Raw genomic sequence first — 24347 nt, 5'->3', positions numbered from 1 at the left:
CTAGTGATGGGTGAACCCAACAGTGCTCGGGTTCAGCAAGTTCGACCGAACTTTACACAAAATTCGGCCGAACCCGAACTCGAACGGGGAATCCCTCCCACAAAGAGATTCCGGGGACGGAGCTTTGATGTCACCGGCAGGTTGCTAAGGACGCCAAGGTGATCACTTCCTGGATTCCATGGAATCCAGGAAGTGATCACCTTGGCATCCTTAGCAACCTGCCGGTGACGTCAAAGCTCCGAACGCTGAACACAACCCCGAACTTTGCCCAAAGTTTGAAAAAAATTCGGGTTCGTTTTCGGCATACCGAACTCCGCAAAATTCAGTACGGATCCAAATTGTGCGGGTTCGGTTCGCCCATCACTATTTAGGACCAATTTTAACAATTACAACCATTTGCCACATCTCCATGGTCACGTGATCAAAATTCAGACACTTGGCAACTCATTCATACTTATGATAATTGCAATGTCCTGGGGTCATGTGATCCTCTTTTGCGACTTTTTGATGAGCCAAGTCAATGGGGAAACAACGGTGCTACTATCTTAACAACCGCAATGATTCACTTAACCACTATGGAAGGAAAGTGTCCAAGAATAGTACAAGGGCAGAGTAGATGGACCATAAGGTCTTTTTCTGCTGTCAATCTTCTATGTTTTTCTATGTTTCTATGAAAGGTCATAAAATGGGGAAAACTCATTTAGAAACATAGAACATGGCAGAAAAAGACCTCATGGTCCACCTAGTCTGCCCTTATACTATTTCCTGTATTTTATCTTAGGATGGATATATGTTTATCCCAGGCATGTTTAAATTCAGTTACTGTGGATTGACCAACCACATCTGCTGGAAGTTTGTTCCAAGGATCTACTACTCTTTCAGAGTAGTTTAACAAATGTTTCACATAGTAACATAAATCTGGAGCTCAATTGCAATCGTAAGACAAGGACGTATCTGCGCAACCTTCGTGATAATGCAGAAAAAAATGTTTTCCCCCCCTGCAAAGAATCTTTAGTCAAGAAAAAGTTTGTTCAAATAACTGGGAATTCGGGGAAATCATCACATGATTTAGAATTAATTTACACTACACAGTGTCTCTTCTCAGAAGTGGGCGGCTATATAAATTTGATAAACAAACAAATTCGCCCAAACTACATTCCTCATAGAGCATTGTTTTTAAACCTTAGCAACTTTAAGATGTGGTCAACTTCAGCTCCCAGAGTTCCATAGTTACCTAGCTGAGAGTTGGAAGTATACACTTATTAAAATTGCCAAAGTTGAGACATACTAGAATAGACATTGCTTACTACCCAGAACAAGAAAGTCAGACATGGGTGACTGGAGCCTTCTCCAACAGGCAGTTTAATTTTGTTTATTTATTAAATTTATATACCATCCTTCTCGCTGTCACATCACTTTTGAATCACCTTTAAAAGCCAACCGTGACTGCAAATTGTAGCTCCGTGTTTTATTCTGGAGATCCAAGGCTTCTTTTATCTATCCATCAGATTTAACTTTAAAGAGTGAAAAGTCATCCACACGAAACAAAAAGTTCACGTTTCCGGTCATGTTCATTTTAAGATACAAGAGCCAAAATTTTAAAGTTTGGCCCCATTCAATAAAAATACTAAAATGAAAAAAAAACTTTTATAAGAGCAATATGATTTAGATTACACTTTTGTTTTTACATGTGCTTCTACATGAATTCAAGCAATGTTTTTTTTTAAAAAAAAATTGGCAATCATGCACATGAAATATTAGAGCTTTGCGAACACCCCACATTCCTTCTTTTTCTTCCACTCTCTCTCGATATTGCACTTAAAAAGCAAAAAGCAGCCGGGTTTTGGAGTGGAGAGAGAGAAGCAGAGCAAGCCACTTGGAGTTCAAAGCTTTGTTTCCATTGCAAAGAGGTTGATCTAGTATTCTTCTCAGTCCTGGATCAGGGCAGGCCTTCCCGGTATGGAGTGTTTCAAAGCCATAAAGGGCCTGGGTTTATATCAGGGAAACTGTAGTTCTCCCAACTAGGCAGAGGGTCAGTCGAAACGGAAGGCAAAGTTGGAATAAGTTTTGGAACCGTGTCATAAATACAGCTGTGGTGAAGAGAGTGAAGATGAACAAGAACAGGAAAGTCTTCAGCAAACCGCCTGGGCCCAGTCACTTGGGGTGCGTCCGTACTGTGAAGGACCCCAAAAAAATACAATCAGGTTTTGTGGCTGTAGCCTCTCAAAATATAAAGCAGAAGCAGAGCTAATCCTCATCACCTCGAGGTTCGACTACTGTAATGCTCTCTACATGGGGCTACCTTTGAAGAGTGTTCGGAAACTTCAGATCGTGCAGAATGCAGATGCGAGAGCAATCATGGGCTTCCCCAAATATGCCCATGTTACAACAACACTCTGCAGTCTGCATTGGTTGCCGATCAATTTCCGGTCACAATTCAAAGTGTTGCTATAAAGCCCTTCATGGCATTGGACCAGAATATCTCCAAGACCGCCTTCTGCCGCATGAATCCCAGCGACCGGTTAGGTCCCACAGAGTTGGTCTTCTCTGGGTCCCGTCGACTAAACAATGTCGTCTGGCCGGACCCAGGGGAAGAGCCTTCTCTGTGGCGACCCCGACCCTCTGGAATCAATTCCCCCTGGAGATTAGGATTGCCCCCACCCTCCTTGCCGTTTGTAAACTTTTTAAAACCCATCTCTGTCATCAGGCATGGGAGAATTGATCCCTCTGGACCGTTTTCCATTTTATGTATGGTTTATATGAGATGTATGATTGCTTTTTACATTAAGGCTTTTAAATTGTTTTAATCATTGGATTTGTACTGTTTCACGTTGTGAGCCGCTCCGAGTCTCCGGAGAGGGGCGGCATACAAATCTAATTAATTTATAAATAATCAATGAATCAATGAATCAATGAATCAATGAATTAATGAAATAAATGAATGAATGAATGAATAAATAAATAAATAAATGAATAAATGATTCAATGAATGAATGAATCAATGAAATAAATAAATGAATCAATGAATCAATGAAATAAATGAATAAATAAATGAAATAAATAAATCAATGAATCACTGAATCAATGAAATAAATGAATGAATAAATGAATAAATAAATAAATGAATGAATAAATGAATCAATGAAATAAATAAATAATCCAAATTCCCTTCCCCACCATAAGCAATGATAGAGAAGGAGAGATATTGTCATTTTTCAGTCCAGATCAGATTTTTGTTTCCAACAACTTTAGTTACTGTTATTGGAATAATTGATCTTCACCTCACTTGTTTATTTATTTTTAAAGGGGCTATTCATAAAATTGAACTACTCGGTGGTCCCAATTTACCACCAGTCAGTGGTGAGTTCCTACAGTGCAATCTGGTGCTGCGCACCGATAGGAGCCCGGTGATGATGTAATTTTCAGCTACTTTTTCCAGGTTTAGATAGATTCTGTGCGTCGAAAAAAACCCGCCCACTGGTCCTCACGTTAATGGCGACCTTTATTCTTCGTCCGAAGCACAGCTGAGAAACTGCTCAGTTGGGTTTCAGCTTGCAATGTTATCCTAAGCATGCGCGGAAGTGAAATCACGCGATGGGATATGCAGGTATGCGCGGATGCGCACCTGTAGCAAAATGTAACTGGAACCCACCCCTGCCACTAGTGTATCTTGAACAAATTCCTAAAAATGTGGGAGGGAGAAAATTAAGAACTACTGTACTATCCCGTACAGCAGAGGTCTTCAAACTTGGCAACATTAAGACTTGTGGACTTCAACTCCCAGAGTTCTGGCTGGAGAATTCTGGGAGTTGAAGTCCATAAGTCTTAAAGTTGCCAAGTTTGGGGAGCCCTGCCGTACAGGGAGTCCTCAAAGTAAGACAAACTCTTGCAAAAGTGCTGACATGTACTTACTTACTTATTTGACACAGTCCAATCCCGAAGGACTCAAGGTGGCATAGAAATCGAATAAATAAATTCCTGGTTCCACAGTTCCAAAGGCAAATATTCCCCTCACAATCACATGACCAGGGATGGGCTACTGCCCGGACAGGGGGGAATGCAGAGGGGTAGTGAAAATGGAGCTCCATCCCAGAGCACCCAATTTGCACTGAAAGATGTTGAAAGAAAATGCATAAATTGTATAAGCCTAGGGGGAAGGGAATATCTCAGTCCCCCCATGCCTGATGACAGAGGTGGGTTTTAAGGAGCTTACAAAAGGCAAGGAGGGTGGGGGGCAACTCTGATAACTGGGGGGAGTTGGTTCCAGAGGGTCGGGGCCGCCACAGAGAAGGTTCTTCCTCTGGGTCCTGCCAAATGACATTGTTTAGTCGACGGGACCCGGAGAAGGCCAACTCTGTGAGACCTAACTGGTCGCTGGGATTCGTGCGGCAGAAGGCGGTCCCAGAGATCCAGGAGATGGTGAGTTCCACGCCGCCTTAGGCGTGAAGCGAGCTGGCTGATTTGGGGCCAGTCACTCTCTCTCAGCCCTGCAAAGGAGGTGATGGCAAGCTACTTTTGAAATGCTGCCCAGGCAATCTTCCTCAGGTGTCAACACTGAGGATAAAAAAGGCCCACAAGGCAAACCTTCCATCACAAGGCCATTCTGCCCTCTTGTGGCCCAATTGGGGAAAGACAGGATAAGCAAAATTCTGCTTTCATTTTAAAGTAGGGCTTAAAAATGAAAACTAATCTAGGAACATATATTGAAGTAACTTAGTAAAGTGAATATGTACAGTTTTCTTTGTTAATCTGTATATTGGGATGGGTAATCTAACCTAGCATGGGGACCCTATTTTAGTGTTTGGATTTGGTATGTATTTATATCTTAGTACAGATAAGAGTCGCCCCGAGTCTGCGGAGAGGGGCGGCATACAAATCTAATAAATAAATAAATAAAATAAATAAGATCTGTAATGATTTGATTCATGGATGCCTAGTGTATCGGTGGTTATTGAAATGGATGTCCAAGTGCCACCTCTATGTTGGTTGAGGCAGGCAGGATTCCCTTGGGTACCATTTGTTGGGGGTCAAGGGAAAGAGAGGGTCTTGCCTTCTCTTTCTGCTCAAGATCCCCATGGACAATTGGTGGGACACAGAATGTTGGACTCGATGGGCTTTGGCCCGATTCAGCATGGCTCTTCTTAAGTTCTTATCTATTTTTCTCAATAACAACCACCCTGTGAGGATACTTGGGATGAGAGGGCTTGACTGGCTCAAAGTCTTGCAATGACCTTTGTGGTGGAGAGCGAACTAAAACCTGGGTCTTCCCACTCCTAATCAAATACAGTGATACCTCGTCTTACAAACGCCTCGTCATACAAACTTTTCAAGATACAAACTCGGGGTTTAAGATTTTTTTGCCTCTTCTTACAAACTATTTTCACCTTACAAACCCACTGCCACCACTGGGATGCCCCGCCTCCGGACTTCCGTTGCCAGCGAAGCGCCCATTTTTGCACTGCTGGGATTCCCGAGGCTCCCCTCCATGGGAAACCCCACCTCCGGACTTCTGTGTTTTTGTGATGGTGCAGGGGAATCCCAGCAGGGGAATCCCAGTAGCGCAAAAACGGGCGCTTCGCTGGCAACGGAAGTCCAGAGGTGGTGTTTCCCAGTGAGGGGAGCCTCAGTGAAATCGCAGCATCGCAAAAACACAGAGGTCCGGAGGTGGGGTTTCGAGAACTTCGGTGTTTTTGCGATACTGCGATTTCACTGAGGCTCCCCTCGCTGGGAAACACCACCTCTGGACTTCCGTTGCCAGCAAAGTGCTCATTTTTGCGATGCTGGGATTCCCCTGCTGGGATTGCCCTGCAACATCGCAAAAACACAGAAGTCCGGAGGTGGGGTTTCCCATGGAGGGGAGCCTCAGGGGAATCCCAGCAGCGCAAAAACGGGCGCTTCGGTTGGCAAAAGGGGTGAATTTTGGGCTTGCACACATTAATCGCTTTTCCATTGATTCCTATGGGAAACATTGTTTCATCTTACAAACTTTTCACCTTAAGAACCTCGTCCCGGAACCAATTAAGTTTGTAAGACAAGGTATCACTGTATTTTGTTCACAACACCACAGTGCTTGGAAAGGAAAAACAGATTACTTCAATTGTGTAAGGCAGTGTTTCTCAACCTTGGCAACTTGAAGATATTTGGACTTCAACTCCCAGAATTCCCCAGCCAGCGAAGTTACAGTACAAACAGATGGTACACTCAAAGAATCTAACATCCAGGGCAGGAATCAGCATGGAAATGTTTCGTTTTTGACAGAGGATATGAGGAAAAAATAGCCCCCTTTTGCCTTACCAAGGCCAAGTGCAACAAAATGTTGAATTGGGTCTTTTTCAAATGCAAATCAATGCAGAAAAAAGACAGAATGAATTTAAAATTGGAAACGTGGAAAACCAATGAAACACAACCTGTCAGATCTGTTTTTCTGCCTCCCGCTGAGAATTTTACCTGAATATCTGTCAACTCCTTCAGAAACCGTTTTGCTATCTCAGGTCCATTTTCCATTGTGGGGATATGATAATTCTGTGCCAAGAGAGACAGAAATACAGTTTGTATCGAGAGGAACAAAATAGGTGTAGGATAACCAGAAAGTTGGGAACGTCCCATTAATTCTCACCTTGCCCTGGTAGAGAATTCTGTCCACCGGACACACAACACAGGCTGTGCCTGAGCCAAATACCTCCTTCACCCTTTTCTCTTCCAAACCTTTAATCAGGTCAGACATGGTGATGACTCTCTCTGAAACCTTGAATTCCCCCTGGGCACAAAGAGAGGCAAACACATTTAAATCCTGCTGTCAGCCGTTTTTTAAAATGCAGAAAGATTGAATTTTGAATGAAGGCAAATATGTGTCCCAGGATGACGTTGCAAGATTGAATCTGGGTCAGTCACTAGGACCAGCTTTCGAAAGGAAACAACAGCCAATCACCAGCCATCAGCACACAAATCAACCACATAAGGCACCATGTAAATACCACTCACAGAACAGCCCACACAATTCAAAGTGTTGGTTATGACCTATGAAGCCCTACATGGCATGAGACCAGTATACTTCCGAGACCGCCTACTGCCGCATGAATCCCACCGTCCCACAGAGTTGGCCTTCTCCAACTCTTCTCCATCAATAGACAATATTGTAGGGGAAGGGGAAGGGCCTTCTCTGTGGGGGCCCCAGCCCTCTGGAATCAGCTCTCCCCAGAGATTCATACTGCCCCCACCCTCCTCGCCTTCCGCAAGAGTCTGAAGACTCATTTATGCCACCAGGCTTGGGGCCATTAGATTCTTGCCCTCCGGCTGATGAATATGTTGAGAAAAAGTTGATTGAATGGAATGATTTGGGGTTTTAATGCTTTTTTGGAGTTTTAGATTTTTAATTAATTAATTAGATTCAAGATATTGTATATTGTGAGTCGCCCCGAGTCCTTGGAGAAGGGCAGCATAGAAATCCAATTAATAATAATAATATTCCAATAGAGAGAGGTTCTCTCAGGATGGATTCCAGTGTGAGCTCAAAATCTTGTAAGATTTTGGTCCTGGTGACCAATCCAGATTTGATCTTGTAACTGAATTTTGAGTCCAATCCATCTATTTCAGAACCAGTTCTTGGTTGCACTGCACAGGCATTGCATACAGAACATCTCACTCAAGCTATTCTATCTATAATTAATAATAGTGATAATGATAATGATAATGATAATAATAATAATAATAATAATAATAATAATAATAATAATAATATTTGTATGCCACCCCTCTCCGCAAACTCAGGGCGGCTCACAACAATAATAATAACAATGTGCAATGTAATAAATCTAATATTTAAACGAAAGTACTGGATCTTAAAACCCATCATTTAAAACCATACAACACAAGCATACCATACATAAAACTATATAAGCCTGGGGGAGATGTCTCAAATCCCCCATGCCTGGTGATATAGGTGGGTCTTAAGCAATTTACGGAATCTCTGGGGGGAGTTGATTCCAGAGGGTTGGGGCCACCACAGGGAAGGCTCTTCCCCTAGGTCATTGTTTAGTCGACGAGACCCGGAGAAGGCCAACTCTGTGGGACCTTATCGGCCGCTGGGATTCATGCGGCAGAAGATGGTCCCGGAGGTATTCTGGTCCGATGCCATGTAGGGTTTTATAGGTCATTACCAACACTTTGAATTTAAAGTGGTCTGAGAAAAAAATAATCTAAATCTTGGGGGTCACTACCAATCAAGGAAGACTAGGGAGTAGGGACCAGAGGTCCCTGGAGTCTCCTCATCCCATCACTGCAAATTTGGGTGGAAAGAAGGTTAAACATTCTTAGTAAAGCTTCCTACCATGTCAAAAACACTTGAAAATTATCCTGTAAGACCGACAATCGATGAAATAGTTATTGTTATTCAATAGCACAAAAACTCCATCCCACTAGAAGCACCAACAGAGTGAAAAAGTTTCTGCAACTTTGCAATCAACGTTTTTTTTGTATGTTGCTAATAGTGAAAGGTGTTTTAGTTGTACAGTTGCAACCACTATTTTGACTTGTTTGACCTCTCTCACCCCCCAACTGACATCTTCACACCCTTTAGAAAAATGGGAAAATCCCCAACCTTCCTCCCTTTACAATATTGTGTGTTTCTATGGTCCTAAGTCAGTGATTTTCAACCTTTTTTGAGCTGCGGCACATTTTTTACATTTACAAAACCATGGGGCACATTGAGGGGGGGGGGGCTAAAAAAATATTGGACAAAAAAATTCTCTCTTCCTCCCTTTCGCTCTGTTTCTCTCTCCCTCTTTCTCCCCCTTCCTCTTTTTTTCTCTCTCTCCATCCCTCTTTCTTTCTCTCTTCCTTCTTTCCTCTTTTGCTCTTTCTCTCTCCTTCCCTCCCTCCCTCTATGTCTTTCTCTCTCCCACCTTCCCTCCCTCTCTTTCTCTCTCTCTCTTGCTCTCTCTCTTGCTTTCTTTCTCTCTTGTTCTCTTTCTCTCTCTCTTTCTCTCTTTCTTTCTCTCTGTTGCTTGCTTTCTCTCTTGTTCTTTTTCTCTCTTGCTTGCTTTCTCTTTCTTTCTTTCTTTCTCTCTCTCTTGTTTTCTTTCTCTGAGCTTCGCGGCACACCTGACAATGTCTCGCGGCACACTAGTGTGCCACGGCACACTGGTTGAAAAATACTGTCCTAAGTCACCCCACTAAAATGTAGAATGTGACTCTCTCTTTAACTCAGGATTTGACGTCAACAGCCTTATTTTTATTCAGCAAATTGTTCTCCCTGATGCTCCCTCAATTTATTCTTGGGTGCAAGAATGAATACTAAAAAAAGAAATCTTGCAAAGGGGGGAGAAAAAAGCAGCCTTTCAATAAGGGACGTGCAATCTCCCCATAAGTGGCAGGGCTACCCCACACTCCTGCGTACTCACCCATTTGCAGGCCAAATCCAGAAGGCTTTGTCGTGTCACACCAGGTAAAATGATTCCATTAAGTGGAGGGGTGACCAGCTCCATATCTGAAAAGCGGGCATTATAGTTACACATTTCCAGGGGTGGCTGCATGGCATAGCATTAAAATATTTCTGAAGCCCCAAAAGGTAGAATTAACTGAGCGGTGGGAATGCAATTATTATTAAAAGAGAAAATCATGCCTGTCAGCTTTAAAAAGCCATGGGTTGCGTGAGAACTAAGTCCTATACAGAGTTTATTTATCAATCCAAAGGGCAGAAAGTTGTCATGGATAAGTTCCACTGGTTTCAATTGTCAATTCTGCACATAACTCTGGATCCAACCACTAACTACGTTTAATCAGAGAACAGCAACAAAAAAAATATACACGTCTTATTTTCATAAATGACATTGGTATAATATTTAATATACATCCTGTCAGACTTTCAAGAGATTTAAATGTTTGAAACGTGAAGTGCAGCAACACTTACGTTAAGTTTTCATTTTCTTTTAAATTATTTAAAATTTCAGGACAAGGGTAAAGATGGATGGATGGAGTGAGATGATGAATGGGTGGGTGGGTGGGTGGGTAGGTATGTGGATAGATAGATAGATAGATAGATGGATGGATGGATGGATGGATGGATGGGAGAGAGAGAGAGAGAGAGAGAGACAGACAGACAGACAGACAGACAGACAAATAGATGGATGGATGGATGGATGGATGGATGGATGGACGGACAGACAGACAGACAGACAGATAGATAGATAGAGCAAGCAAGCAAGCATCAAAGATTAAGGAATCTTAACTAATGTGGCCGTTCTTCTCAATTAATCAGTTTTAATCTGCATAAATTTGCATCTGGGAAACAAAATGCAAGCAGCCCTCAACTTAAAATCACAATAACAATAATGGGGGTGTGCATAAGCGCACCAGTGTGCCTACCATTCCTGTCCTATTGTCTCTATTTATCTGTATTTATTTCCTTCATTCATGTCGATATTCACATTTATACCTGCTATCTTGCACTTGTTTGACAAACTAAGAAATAAAATAAATAAATAAATAAACAATTGGGGCCAGAATTTCCATTGCTAAGCAAGGCAGTTATTAAAAGAGTCAACACCCAATTTTTTGGCTGTTAAGCGAATTACCACATCATTGAGTGAATCATGTGGTTGTCAAGTAAACCCAGCTTCTCCCCTTGACTTTGCTTGTTGAAAGTTGGCTGGGAAGATCACAAATGGTGATCACATGATCCCAGGAGACTGCAACCATTGTAAATACATCCTGGCTGGCCAAGCACCTGAATTCTGATCACGTGGCCTGCAATGGTAGCAAGATTGGGCACCTGTTGTAAGTCACTTTTTCAGTACCATTGTAATTTCAAATGGCTGTAAGTCAAGGACCTACAAAGACTAAAGGAAAAACTCAAAACAAATGTCTCCTAATGCCACTGGGTATCCTTGCAATCATGTTAAAAAGTGATACTCCTTTCTCTACAGGCACAAGAAAATAAAGCCACTTGTCATACTTTGCATTGAGTACAGTACTAATTTAATATGTTTTAAAACCCACAAATCCAAAGACCGCATGGCTTGGATGTTAAAACATTTTTAAAGATTCACCAATGTTGCCTTTTCCTCCTTTTTTGCAATGATGGGTGTCTGCAGGAACGTGGCAAACAAAAAATACACATCATGACACAATCTTTGCCCTTGCATGCAAGTACCACAGTGCAAATATGAAAGTACAAGTTGGCAGGGCTATATATTTGGTGGCAACTGTTTCGTCATTGCACAGGCAATCCTTTTCCCATCCTCGTCGCCACTGTTAAATCAGAAGCTGGAGGCCGAGGAAGGTTAACAGCTCTTTATTGGCAATCAGGAACAGTTGAAGTGACCAGCTCGCAAGTAGGAAGTGACTGTTGGCTACCGGCTAAAGTTGCGCCTTATATACCATGCTGGCGTGGGGAAACAGAGCCTTCTCTGTGGCGGCCCCGGCCCTCTGGAACCAACTCCCCCCAGAGATTAGAATTGCCCCCACCCTCCTTGCCTTTCATAAGCTACTTAAAACCCACCTCTGCCGCCAGGCATGGGGGAATTAAGACTTTTTTCTCCCCCTAGGCCGTTACAACTGTATACATGGTATGTTTGTATGTATGTTTGGTTTTTATATATTAAGGGGTTTTAATTTGCTTTTAGTATTAGATTTTATTGTATATTTTCATGATTGTTGTTAGCCGCCCCGAGTTTTCGGAGAGGGGCGGCATATAAATCCAATAAAACTTGAAACTAAACTTGAGTTCCTCTTTTTTAAACTTTCGCGCCAAGGTTTCCCTTGGCCGCGACTTAAGCCAATCAGCGGTCACCTTTATTTAAAAGTACAAACATAACACTTGGCTTATGACTAAGTCACTAAAAGACTATTGTTCAAAGAAGGATGGACCCTTCCCAAAAGGTACTGACGGCCCAATTTCAAAGTGGCAATGACCACAATACCACCTCTCCAGTCACATGATCACATTCTGGACACTTGGCAACTGGCTCAGTTTTATAGAAGTTTACAATGTCCTGCAGTCACATACCCACAATTTTTGACATTTTTTGTCTGTGTCTGGTATTAACTTCAGATTCCCGACAAAAAAAATATCCATTGGGTATAATGGATTCACTTAATGACCACAGCATTCAGTTAACAGACTGCCATTAAGCATGTTATGAAGTTGGGTCTAGCCGCATGGTGACCCACTTAATGACCACAATGAGTTACAATTATAATTCCGGGCTCAATTGTGGTTCTAAGTTGAGGACTAACTGGCAATTAGGCACGATCCCCAATAAATATATCCAGGAGATGAGGACAAAAGATTGAACAATTTCAGATGAAAAACCAAGGCACGTTTTTTGGGCAAATGAAGGAACTTCCCTAATAGAAACATAGAAACATAGAAGACTGAAGGCAGAAAAAGACCTCACGGTCCATCTAGTCTGCCCTTATACTATTTCTTGTATTTTATCTTACAATGGATATATGTTTATCCCAGGCATGTTTAAATTCAGTTCCTGTGGATTTATCAACCACGTCTGCTGGAAGTTTGTTCCAAGGATCTACTACTCTTTCAGTAAAATAATATTTTCTCATGTTGCTTTTGATCTTTCCCCCAACTAACTTCAGATTGTGTCCCCTTGTTATTGTGTTCACTTTCCTATTAAAAACACTTCCCTCCTGAACCTTATTTAACCCTTTAACATATTTAAATGTTTCGATCATGTCCCCCCTTTTCCTTCTGTCCTCCAGACTATACAAATGGAGTTCATTAAGTCTTTCCTGATACGTTTTATGCTTAATGGTAATTTATTTTAGGAATCGGGAATTAATATTTAATCAATACGCTGAATCAGCCTTACCACAGGACTATGTTGTCTTCTATGTATTGTGTATTGGACAAAATGAATGAATGAATGAATGAAAATGTTCCCACCCCAAAGCCTAAAACAATGGACCTACCACTGCCCAGAGATAAAATTCCTTACCTCCCTCTTGGTTCTTCCAAAACAAGAAAATATTCATGGTCCCAACTTCAGTGATTTGGTGGTCATCTCCATACAGCCACAAAACCTGCTGGCAACCCAGTTTGGCAGCCTCTCCTTGCACATATATGGTGGGGCCATAGTTGCTAAGGGGCGACATAACAGCAGGACAAGTCTCTGATCAGATACAAGGGCATTTATTCCTTGACCAACATGGATGCAAAGCCAGCCTGAGAGACTAAAAGGGAAAGAAGGAAGGGACAACAGATCGGAGGATCAAACAGATCTCCAAGTATACCAAGGGCCTTGTTGGAAAGAGGCATCCAACAAGGCTTCTCTAAATACCTAGTTGAACATCCCCAAACTCTTCTCCGCCCCAAAACATTTCCTCCAGTCAAGGGCTAGTTGTGGTTATTCTATTCCAGAAGTGAAATCTACTTACCTTTTCTACCAGTTCGGAAGCGTGAGATTTTTCACCTTCTGCACATGTGCAGAGGGTTTTGCACATGCACAGAAGGTTAAAAAAGGATAATGGCAACATCTGGGCAAATGGACGGAGCCTCACACTGCCATAGCTACCAGTTCTCCAGTTCTTTAGCTACCGCTACAGGGTCTAACCGGTAGCATCTCACCCCTGCTCTATTCCTGTGCATTTTGAAAAATGGGCCACTATTTAAATATTAAAACAGAGGTGGAACATCTGTAGCCTGCCTATGGCAATCCTCACTTTTTTCAGTGTCACTCAAGAGCCTATAACAGAATAACTGAGTTGGAAGTGAAGTCTTCTAGTTCAACCCCCTGCTTAGGTAGGAAATCCTATAACAGTGATGGAGAACCTATGGCACGTCTGCTACCTGTGGCACATGGAGCTATATCAGAGAACACGCCCTATGTCAGCTCCAGCATGTGCTGGCCAGCTGATTTTTGAGCTTGGGGAAAGGCCGTTTTTGCCCTCTGGAGGCTTCAGGAAGTGCAAAAAACAGCACAACATGCAACATAGAGCCGGAGTGGTGCAGCAGGTAGAGTGCTGTACTGTAGGCCACTGAAGCTGACTGTAGATCTATAGGTCAGTGGTTCAAATCTCAGCACCGGCTCAAAGTTGACTCAGCCTTCCATCCTTCCGAGGTGGGTCAAATGAGGACCCGGATTGTGGAGGCAATATGCTGGCTCTGTTAAAAAGTGCTATTGCTAACATATTGCAAGCCACCCTGAGTCTAAGGAGAAGGGCGGCATAAAAATCGAATAAATAAATAACAAATCGAATAAATAAACTGAAAGTTCAGAAAAATGTTCCAGTTTGCCCACTGTGCCATTTTCTGAACTCTGGGGCTTCAGGAAACTTCCCCCAAAGCCTCTGGAGTGCGAAAAACAGAACAACAGGCAAACCGGAAGTCTGTTTTTCCGAACTTCCAGTTTGCCTGTTTTTCACCATCCCAGGGCTGCGTGGTGGCAGTGTGTGTGTGTTCATGTGCAGGAGCAGTGGAGGGGAGGGAATGGGTGTGGGTACATGCACGCACACACAAACACACACACCTTTTTGGCACGTGAACCAAAAAAGGTTCGTCACCACTGCCCGATACCATTTTGGACAAATGGTTATCCAATCTCTCTTAAAGGTTTCCAGTTGTTGGAACAGTCACAATTTTCAAAGGCAATTGTGATTGCACTGATTAATTGTACTAACTGTTGGGAAATTTCTCCTAAGTTACTTCTCTCCTAGTTTAGTTTCCACCCATTGCTTCTTGTCCTACCCTCAGGTGCTTTGGAGAATAGGTTGTCTCTTTCTTCCCCTGAGTTATTGGAACTCTGCTATCATGTCTCCCCTAGTCCTTCTTTTCATTAAACTAGATGTACTAATCATTTTTGTATGAAATTGAAATATGTTGCCAAATTGGCCATTTTCAGGGGTGAAGAAGTTATAAAGTTTACGGTTAGGGAAAAGACTGTGTTTTGAATAGGATGCCTACTCCATTTTGATGCCACAACCTCTCCAGTGTCACCTTATCACAAATTTCTGCAATCCTCAAGGGCTTTCATGAAATTCAAAAACGAAAAAAGTCCAATTCTTGTCTCAAGGAAAATGTCCCCAAAATAAGTTGGGCTAAAGTAAAATGTTCCATCTCTACAAAACAAATTGGGCTAAAGTAGCCTTGCTCTACCTATACACTTTCCAGAACTGTCGACCTCAAGACTGGGAATTCTCCAGAAATTGCCAAGAATGTTTGTCTATCTGGAAAATGCCCAGGTTAGGAAAATCTGACTTAAAACTGTAGAGTTCCATCTACTCACTTAGGTTAAAACAGAAACCCTAGACTTACCCGCCCAGTTTGAAATTGCCAACACCACCTATCCAGGCACGGACATACTGGGGATCAGCCAAGAGGGAAACGGGATTGAAGCTTCCGGTGGTAAAATAAGGACCCACAGGGCCCAAGATCACAAAGAGCAGGGCGTGATTGGAAATGGTGACCCCCAAGGAAGGCTGCAGAGGGCAGAAGGGGAGAAGGCCACATAAGAGGCTGATCAGCAAACATGGTTAGAATCAGCAGATCTATAAAGTCATGGCAGCTGAACTACTCTTCTTTTGACAAGGGTCGCCCAGAAAGTAATGCACCCCATTTTTTCCCTCAGCCTACAGTAATGATACGAATGCGAAACTTTAGATATACATTATTTGAATTGTCAGGAGTGCGTGTGTAAATTTTGTGTTTCTTCAGACAGATGGCATAGATGCAGCAGTGTTTCGAAATGGCGTCTCTAAGAGATGTACGCGTTGTCATTGAATTTGTCTCTGCGGAGAAAGAAACTGTTGGGAACATTCACAAATGTTTGTGTACAGTGTATGGAGAATCTGCAGTCGACAGAAGTACGGTTAGTCGCGGAAGACATTTTGAGGATGACAAAGAGATGATTCACACAGTGCAGAAATGGCTTCGTGACCAGAACAGGGAATGATACCGACAGGGCATACACGCCCTTGTGTCTCAATGGGGGAAGGCTATAGAACGGGACAGAGATTACGTGGAAAAATAGCGAGTGTTGAAGAAACATCATTCTTTCTTTCATTGCTTCATTTCTTTCAATGAAACATTGTAAGTTTCATTGTGTTCAATAAATAATTGTTGAAGAAAAAAATGTGGTGCACTATTTTCTGGGCGATCCTGGTAGTTTGGAATAGTCCTCTTAATCCAGTGTTTCGCAACCTTGGCAACTTGAAGATATCTGGACTTCAACTCCCAGAATTCCCCAGCCAGCATTCGCTGGCTGGGGAATTCTGGGAGTTGAAGTCCAGATATCTCCAAGTTGCCAAGGTTGCGAAACACTGTCCTAATCGACTTGCTCAGCTACCTAGATAAGCGGCGAAACGTTTCAAACCAAAATGAAAAGAAGTCCATGACTCAGCTTCCAGACAACTCTACACAGATGGCTGGGAATCTCCATTGACGGATTTATCAATGTTAGCAACTGGCCAATTTTGTCACCTGAGAAGCTAAGCAAAGCCAGGCCTACTCGGTGGTGGAGAATCAGACCACCAGTTATCCACGGGCCTGAGGTAGAAGTTTCGAAACTATGTGGAAAAATTATACCAGCAAACTATTTCCATGCTATGGCCAAGAATATTGTGTGAAGCTGACTTCAACATCTCCGGAAACTGAGCTGTACGGAAAGGAGAGTCAACATTTTTAACACTATTTCTTTTATCTTCACTCTACACCCAACTGGATTGACTTGCTACCAAGATAAAGCTTGCCTGATAGGATCGTAAGTCTTAATGGTCATAGAATGGGTTGATCATGTGACCAATGCAACTTTATCCCTATTTTTTTTGCGGCAGTCACTAAACAGCAAGCATAAAATAGCCACCGCGGTCATTAAGAGAATGCCACGATCATTTGGTGAAGTAATGGTTCCCTACGAGTAGAGTTCGGGGATGGGTTCTTCCCAGTTCGGACTGGTTCACCAGAACAGGAAGTGACCCGCTGGTGACATCATGATGATGTCACCAAATCAGTCGGTGCCAGTCTGTGGGCGCCACCATTTTGTTTTGGGGGTTTTTTTGTTTTGCATTTTTTTGGAATGTTTTATTTTTTTCCTTCTGAGCATGTGCAGAAGCCGAGTTCCAGCACTGTGCATGCGCTTGACATCTTGTTTTTGGCTTTGTTTTTTCCCCCAAAAATTTTCATTAGTGTGCATGTGTGCATGAGTGAAGCGCATGTGCGCCCGTGTGGCGCAGGAGGGAGCGAACCAGCAGCGAGAAATGTTGGAACCCAGCCCTGGTGCAGATTTAATGAAAACTAAGAAATAAATGGCTAGTTTGGGGCAAAATCATCATAAAGCATGGTCATGTGACTGTCAGATGCTACAAATGGATGCGAATGCAGCCCAGTTGCTAAATGTTCAAAGTTTGTTGGTTCCGTGATTGAGGAAGGGGAGTAGGAAGTGGTAACCATCAGAACTTTGAAACTGGTCATAAGTAGCCTTCTGATATAATATATCACAATATCAAAAGGTTACAAAATGGCAGGCGATATGTCAAGAACTATCTGTAAAAACATAGGACATGTATTTATATATGCTAATCTTAGTTAGTTTGAAGCATAGCTAGCTTTTATGGCTTACAATGTGCACAGCCAGCCTGTTTGATGGGTGAATGAAGTACACTGCTCAAAAAAATTAAGGGAACACTTAAACAACACAATATACAGGGGGCGGACAAAAAACTGGAAACACCTTGCAGCTCTTCCGTGGAATCCAGATTTGTGAACAGTTTTTGTGGAAACTGGGTTCTGTACGTGTCTATTGAGCTCTGCAGTAATTTTAGGAGCTGCGGTCTTGCGATCCACTCCAATAATTCACTTTCAATTCACTGAGAGAGACCGTCGGACTCTCTCAGACAACTTCGACTTTCGACCAGACCTGTGCTTGGCTGAGGACGTTTTCCCTTCTCTTTCAAAAGCAGTCATTACTTTTGAGACATTACCTCTTGAAACGTCAAACATTCAGGCACTTTCTGTTACACTAGCGCCTGCCATTCTAGCACCAACAATTTGGCCTCTTTGAAAGTCTAAGAAGTCTGCCATTTCTAGGTTATAACCAATTTCCTTAAATTTCTGTTTTAAAAAAGGTAGTTTAAAAAAACATATCAAATAACAGAATTAAAACAAAAAACAAAAAAAACATTAAAATATGTCAAGTTTTGATTGATTTGAACATGTTCAAACATTACGATGCCAAAAAGTCAAGTGTTTCCATTTTTTTGTCCACCCCCTGTAACTCCAAGTAAATCAAACTTCTGTGAAATCAAACTCTCCACTTAGGAAGCAACACTGATTGGCAATCAGTTTTTACATGTGCTGTTGTCCACAGTCAACATTGTACAGAACAAAGTATTCAATGAGAATTTTTCATTCATTCAGATCTAGGATATGTTATTTGAGTATTCCCTTTATTTATTTTTTTGAGCAGTATACATGTTTAAAATTCATAAAAACAGTTTCATTACTGAAATTAATGAGTTAAACAAGAACGAAAGTGAGAAATAGGAAATGGAAACTCAATTATTTCTGATAAATGAGAAATAATGGGAACGCAGTTATTCCTGAGTCTATCCATGACCTTGTTTTGATGAAAAGGGATCAGATTTTGGAAATCGGAAGGAAATGACAACACTTAGAAATGGCAACCCTGCTTGAATAACCGTTAGCATCAGATTATGGAAATCCTTAAGACGTCTGCCGCCTAAAGCATCTAAAATTGGAAGCACTCGTACCCACCTCGGTGCCAATCAAGATGGGGCGGATGTAGAGGCTGGCCGTGCTGGAGTGTGGGACCCAATCTTGGTCCACGCGGATCAGCTGCCGGATGCATTCGAGCAATTCAGACTGATCAAAAGCCTGCAAGAAGACAATAAACACGATGTTCCTGCTGTTTGTCCTTGCACAGAGAATAAAAGACTGTGAAAGATCCAGCTAGATAGAACAAACCTCCACCTAGTCTCTAGCATCCCTTCCCCCAATGGAAACAGGGAGGCACACCTGGGAAACCCAGAAACCAGGTGTCAGGTCAAAAGCCACATGATGGCCTTTGGCCTGCCACAGTAACACAGCATAAGGGAAATTAGGAGGGGTAGTTTAAAGAGAGAGAGGTTAATAGCCACAACAAATTCCTTTCTCAGAGTCCAAGGTCATATTTTATTCTGCGTCAACTGAACAAAAGAGGAAGTCAGTGAATCCCTGCACTCGGACTGGTCCTCGTGATATACTTGTGGATGTGGGGATGTGAGATTAACCTTAACCTGGGTGGAGTACTGGAGAGAAGTTAGTATCGGAATGGCCGAAATGTAACCAACATGACTCTTCTAATAAATCGAACTTTATGTGAGACAACTGGAGTGGAATCTGCTTTATTTCTCAGATGCTATTTCAGATGTTGACAGCAGACTTTGTAACCAGTATCGGGTTGCTACGCGTACAAATAAGAACGTCACTCCGGTAGCATAAATTGAGCTGCACACACAGCTTGTAGGGAGTGCAAAACATTGACCTTCACCCTTATCCTTAAACCCGAGCTACAGACATTTGCCACTATTGCATATTAATAGCAATAGCATTTAGACTTATATACCGCTTCATAGTGCTTTTACAACCCTCTGTAATCTGTTTACAGAATCAGCATATTGCCCCCAACAATCCGGGTCCTCATTTTACCCATCTCGGAAGGAGGGAAGGCTGAGTCAACCTTGAGCCGGTGGTGAGATTTGAACTGCTGAACTACAGCTAGCAGTCAGCTGAAGTAGCCTGCAGTGCTGCAGGGCAATATGCTGATTCTGTAAACGGATTAGAGAGGGTTGTAAAAGCACTATGATCTAATCACTGCACCAACCCCAGCTCTTAAGAGTTGTTAAAAGCATTGGACGTTGCCTCCCACTAAGCAAATGATGGAATCAGCTTGATTAAAATACATCTCACATAAAACACTCCACTTCTCCATATTCATGTGCCAACTACCTGGGTGGAAATTATAATGCTAGGAAGCCAAATAGCAGAAGTATACACTAAATTGTGGTGTATTTCAATTGCCAACCCCACCCCCAAGGTTGCAGGGAGAGACTTCGCCCAGTCTTTCTTGAAATATATGTCAGGATTGAGCAATATCCTGAGGAAATATCCCAATGCAGAAGGAAGGACTGCAAAGAGAATGCCGAGTCATTCTGAGGTAATTAAGCATGCAGCAACCTGATTGGGTGATAAATGTATAAATATGTAAGAGCGTTCATATTGTATTTGCATTGGGAGGATTCCTTTTATTGAACTCCGTTTCCGAGTTTCCTCAGGAAAAAGGCCATAGCTTAACAGGTAGCTGATCCTGGATTTAGGGCAAAGGGGGAGAACAAGAGGTTGCTTTACAGACTCACAGGCAAACAAGCTCGACGAGAGGATTGTAACATGCGATTCATGTTGAGCATGGGTCGAAAAAGCCGGATGCGCTGATCGAAGCCCCGGAAAGCTTTCATTCCTTCAAAAAGCTAGATAAGGGAAGGAGGAGGAAGAGGAAGAGGAAGGGGAGATTAAAACAAAAAAGTAAAGTGAATTATGTGGCAGAGATCATCTCCTGATACATGACCTAGGCGTAAACTTTAGCAGGTTAATGAAACACAATGGCTTTGTTCATATGACATTATTATGGCTTAATGCAAAAATGGGCAATTAATATTTCCCCTACAACCCGCCCACCAGTCAGCTTGAAGTGTTCACACAGCTCCATTTTTCCAAGCACAAGTGCGTACTTGAATGTACCGGCTGCAGCCCAATCCTGGAGGGTATACAGTGGTACCTCATGATACGAACCCCTCGTCTTACGAACAACCCGAGATACGAACCCGGGGTTCAGAATTTTTTTGCCTCTTCTTACAAACTTTTTCCTTCTTACGAACCTGCCGCCGCCGCCGCCCGGCTGTCACTTTTTGAAACAGCTGGGGGGCTTCCCAGCGTCCTCCTGAACCCGAACGCCAAACCCGAACTTCCGGGTTCGGCATTCAGGAGGCCGCCGAGAAGCCCCCCGGCTGTTTTAAAAGGTGACAGCCGGGCAGCGGGGCTTCTCGGCGGCCTCCCGAACGCCGAACCCGGAAATTCGGCAAAAGTTCGGGTTCAGGAGGCCGCTGGGAAGCCCCTCCGCCCGGCTGTCACCTTTTAAAACAGCCGGGGGGCTTCCCAGCGTCCTCCTGAACCCGAAAGCCAAACCCGAACTTCTGGGTTCGGCATTCGGGAGGCTGCAGAGAAGCCCCCCGGCTGTTTTAAAAGGTGACAGCCGGGCGGCGGTAGTTTTTTGCGTTTTTTTTCCTTGCACAGATTAATTGATTTTACATTGTTTCCTATGGGAAACAATGTTTCATCTTACGAACTTTTCGTCTTACGAACCTCCCCCGGGAACCAATTAGGTTCGTAAGACAAGGTATTACTGTATATCTATAACTCTTTAGATGGGAAACCATTTACCTCCACTGAGTAATGCAGGGCTGAAGTGGCTGGGTGCAGAGAGAGATTCTGGAAAGGTTTGATGTGTGGGTTTCCCCAGCCATTTTCTTTGCTCCACTCCACAGTGAGCATATGGTCCGTGAAATTTTTCCCAAAGACCAGCTTGCTAGAATCTGGTTTCGGCTTTGGATGTTTGTTCAATTCAATCTGGAGATCTGAGGCCTGGAAGAAATTCAAGGTTATCACTGTCTCGACTTTTCCCCCCCTCCCCTCAAATGTCAAATTAAAAATTGAAAGTTTCCCCAAACATCTGGGTTTGTGTTCTACCCACTTCTCCCCAACAAAGAAACATAGAAGATTGACGGCAGAAAAAGACCTCATGGTCCACCTAGTCTGCCCTTATACTATTTCTTGTATTTTATCTTACAATGGAGATATGTTTATCCCAGGCATGTTTAAATTCAGTTACTGTGAATTTACCAACCACGTCTGCTGGAAGTTTGTTCCAAGGATCTACTACTCTTTCAGTAAAATAATATTTTCTCATGTTACTTCTAATCTTTCCCCCAACTAACCTCAGATTGTGTCCCCTTGTTCTTGTGTTCACTTTCCTATTAAAAACACTTCCCTCCTGAACCTTATTTAATCCTTTAACATATTTAAATGTTTCGATCACGTCCCCCCTTTCCCTTCTGTCCTCCAGACTATACAGATTGAGTTCATTAAATCTTTCCTGACAAGGTTTACACTTAAGACCAAAGATCAAAAGCAACGTGAGAAAATATTATTTTACTGAAAGAGTAGTAGATCCTTGAAACAAACTTCCAGCAGACGTGGTTGGTAAATCCACAGTAAGTGAATTTAAACATGCCTGAGATAAACATATATCCATTGTAAGATAAAATACAGGAAATAGTATAAGGACAGACTAGATGGACCATGAGATCTTTTTCTGCCGTCAGTCTTCTATGTTTCTATGTTCCTAAGACCTTCTACCATTTTTGTAGTCTGTCTTTGGACCCGTTCAGTTTTATCAATATCTTTTTGTAGGTGAGGTCTCCAGAACTGAACACAGTACTCCAAATGGGGTCTCACCAGCCCTCTATACAGCGGGATCACAATCTCCCTCTTCCTGCTTGTTATACCTCTAACTATGCAGCCAAGCATCCTACTTGCTTTCCCTTCTGCCTACATGGAACAGATACGATGTGATGGTGTGAAAATTTCTCACCTTGAACGTCGCACTGAAAAATCTCTGAGGAGCCAGAAGTAGAAAACCTCCAGCTTTTCGCCTCAAAACCTAGAAGGAAATGGGGGGGGGAAGGAAACACGAATCTGAATGAATATCTGCCCCCTCGAAATATGGAAGCCGTCCTGCAAATATCCTTTTTCTAAACTGCATGACTTAAGCAGCTGTGCCTGTTAAATCTCTGAAGCAGATGTGCAGGTGTACTGCTTGGTTTGTTTGTCAATTACCCTGGAGCTTTCCCCATTTCAGGGGGGAAAAAACCATTGTAAGAAATTAGCACATGCTTTGTTGCGTGCTAGTGACCCTCACTGAAACCTTCTGGTTAAAATAATCTCAGACAGTTTGCTGGGAAAGACCGTTTTGTCCCCAGTATCTCTGGAGAAGAAACGTAGTTAGTCAGGATGGACACAGTGAAGAACAGATGGTCCACTGGCTAAATTAAGCCAGAACATTTAACAAAACGGCTAATCACTGACGCTTGTTTTCCAACCCACGAACAAGCATTTATGTGCCCAGTTCTAATTTCAAAAGACCGTGATTGGTGTTAGAGAGCTGCTAGAGGAAAATGCCAATAACCAGACAAGAAAACAAAAAATTAAATTGCTTCATTTAATTTCCATTGATTCTCACCATGGATACCAAAGATCTGGGTTTTATTTTTAAAGTTTCAACTCCTTTATGGATTGTGATTAACTGAGAAGGTCAACTAAATTATAGGCAATCACATGTAGTCTTATTCCTCCTTCACTGACAAAGACCGCTGGAAACTGACAAGATCTATTCCGGCCATTTTGAGGCAGGAAATATGTGGAAACCATAGTATAGATCAGGGGTGTCAAACTCGATTTCACTGAGGGCCGCCTCAGGGTTGTATTTGCCCTTGGAGGGGCGGGGTTGCTGTGGCCAGGGTGGGCGTGGCCAGCTCGACATCACTAACGTTAGGGGTATCTTGGTTGCCCAAGCACTCTACTAACAAAAACAGACTCCTGAGTTCCGTTTTCGGCTGCGACGGCCTCCTGCAACCTTCTGCCAATGAAAATGGAGCCCTCGCAACCTCCATTTTTGCCAGCAGAGGCACTGCAGGCTTGTCTTTTGCTATTTCCAGGGTGGCCCCACAGGCTGGATCTAAGCCCCGGGCTGTGAGTTTGGCACCCCAGGTATAGATACAGTCAAATCGTGGGTGGGCGGGCGGGCGGACGGACGGACAGACGGATAGATAGATAGACTCCTCAAAAAATAAAGGGAACACTTAAACAACACAATATAACTCCAAGTAAATCAAACTTCTGTGAAATCAAAGTGTCCACTTAGGAAGCAACACTGATTGACCATCAATTTCACATTCAACTTTGTTCAATGAGTATTCAATGAGAATATTTCATTCATTCAGACTTAGGGTGTGTTATTTATTATTATTATTATTATTATTATTATTATTATTATTATTATTATTATATTTGTATGCTGCCCCTCTCTGTAGACTATTTGAGTGTTCCCTTTATATTTTTGATCAAGATGGATGGGTGGGTAGATAGATAGATAGATAGATAGATAGATAGATAGATAGATAGATAGATAGATAGATAGATAGATAGATAGATTAATGCAATGTAATAATATAATATAATATAATATAATATAATATAATATAATATAATATAATATAATATAATA

General features: G+C 42.5%; 1 protein-coding gene across 1 annotated transcript in view; it reads right to left on the bottom strand.

The window, feature by feature from the left end:
- Positions 1 to 1356: 1356 nt before the first annotated feature.
- The window catches only part of BCAT2 (branched chain amino acid transaminase 2), a 35056-nt gene continuing 12065 nt past the window's right edge, over positions 1357 to 24347 (bottom strand). Inside the window, exons 2-11 of the mRNA XM_070730092.1 lie at positions 22656 to 22724; positions 21446 to 21646; positions 20365 to 20475; positions 18725 to 18844; positions 15269 to 15432; positions 12954 to 13096; positions 9399 to 9484; positions 6617 to 6757; positions 6448 to 6522; positions 1357 to 2174 (exon numbers count right to left, since the gene is read on the bottom strand). Coding sequence (XP_070586193.1) covers positions 2133 to 2174; positions 6448 to 6522; positions 6617 to 6757; positions 9399 to 9484; positions 12954 to 13096; positions 15269 to 15432; positions 18725 to 18844; positions 20365 to 20475; positions 21446 to 21646; positions 22656 to 22724 — 1152 coding nt within the window. The 3' untranslated portion in view covers positions 1357 to 2132. The remainder of the gene's footprint in view (positions 2175 to 6447; positions 6523 to 6616; positions 6758 to 9398; positions 9485 to 12953; positions 13097 to 15268; positions 15433 to 18724; positions 18845 to 20364; positions 20476 to 21445; positions 21647 to 22655; positions 22725 to 24347) is intronic.

This window comes from Erythrolamprus reginae, chromosome Z (genome assembly GCF_031021105.1).
Source record: "Erythrolamprus reginae isolate rEryReg1 chromosome Z, rEryReg1.hap1, whole genome shotgun sequence".
Taxonomy (NCBI): domain Eukaryota; kingdom Metazoa; phylum Chordata; class Lepidosauria; order Squamata; family Dipsadidae; genus Erythrolamprus; species Erythrolamprus reginae.
The sequence above is the reverse complement of the archived record's forward strand: the minus strand, read 5'-3'. Positions and strand labels throughout refer to the sequence as shown.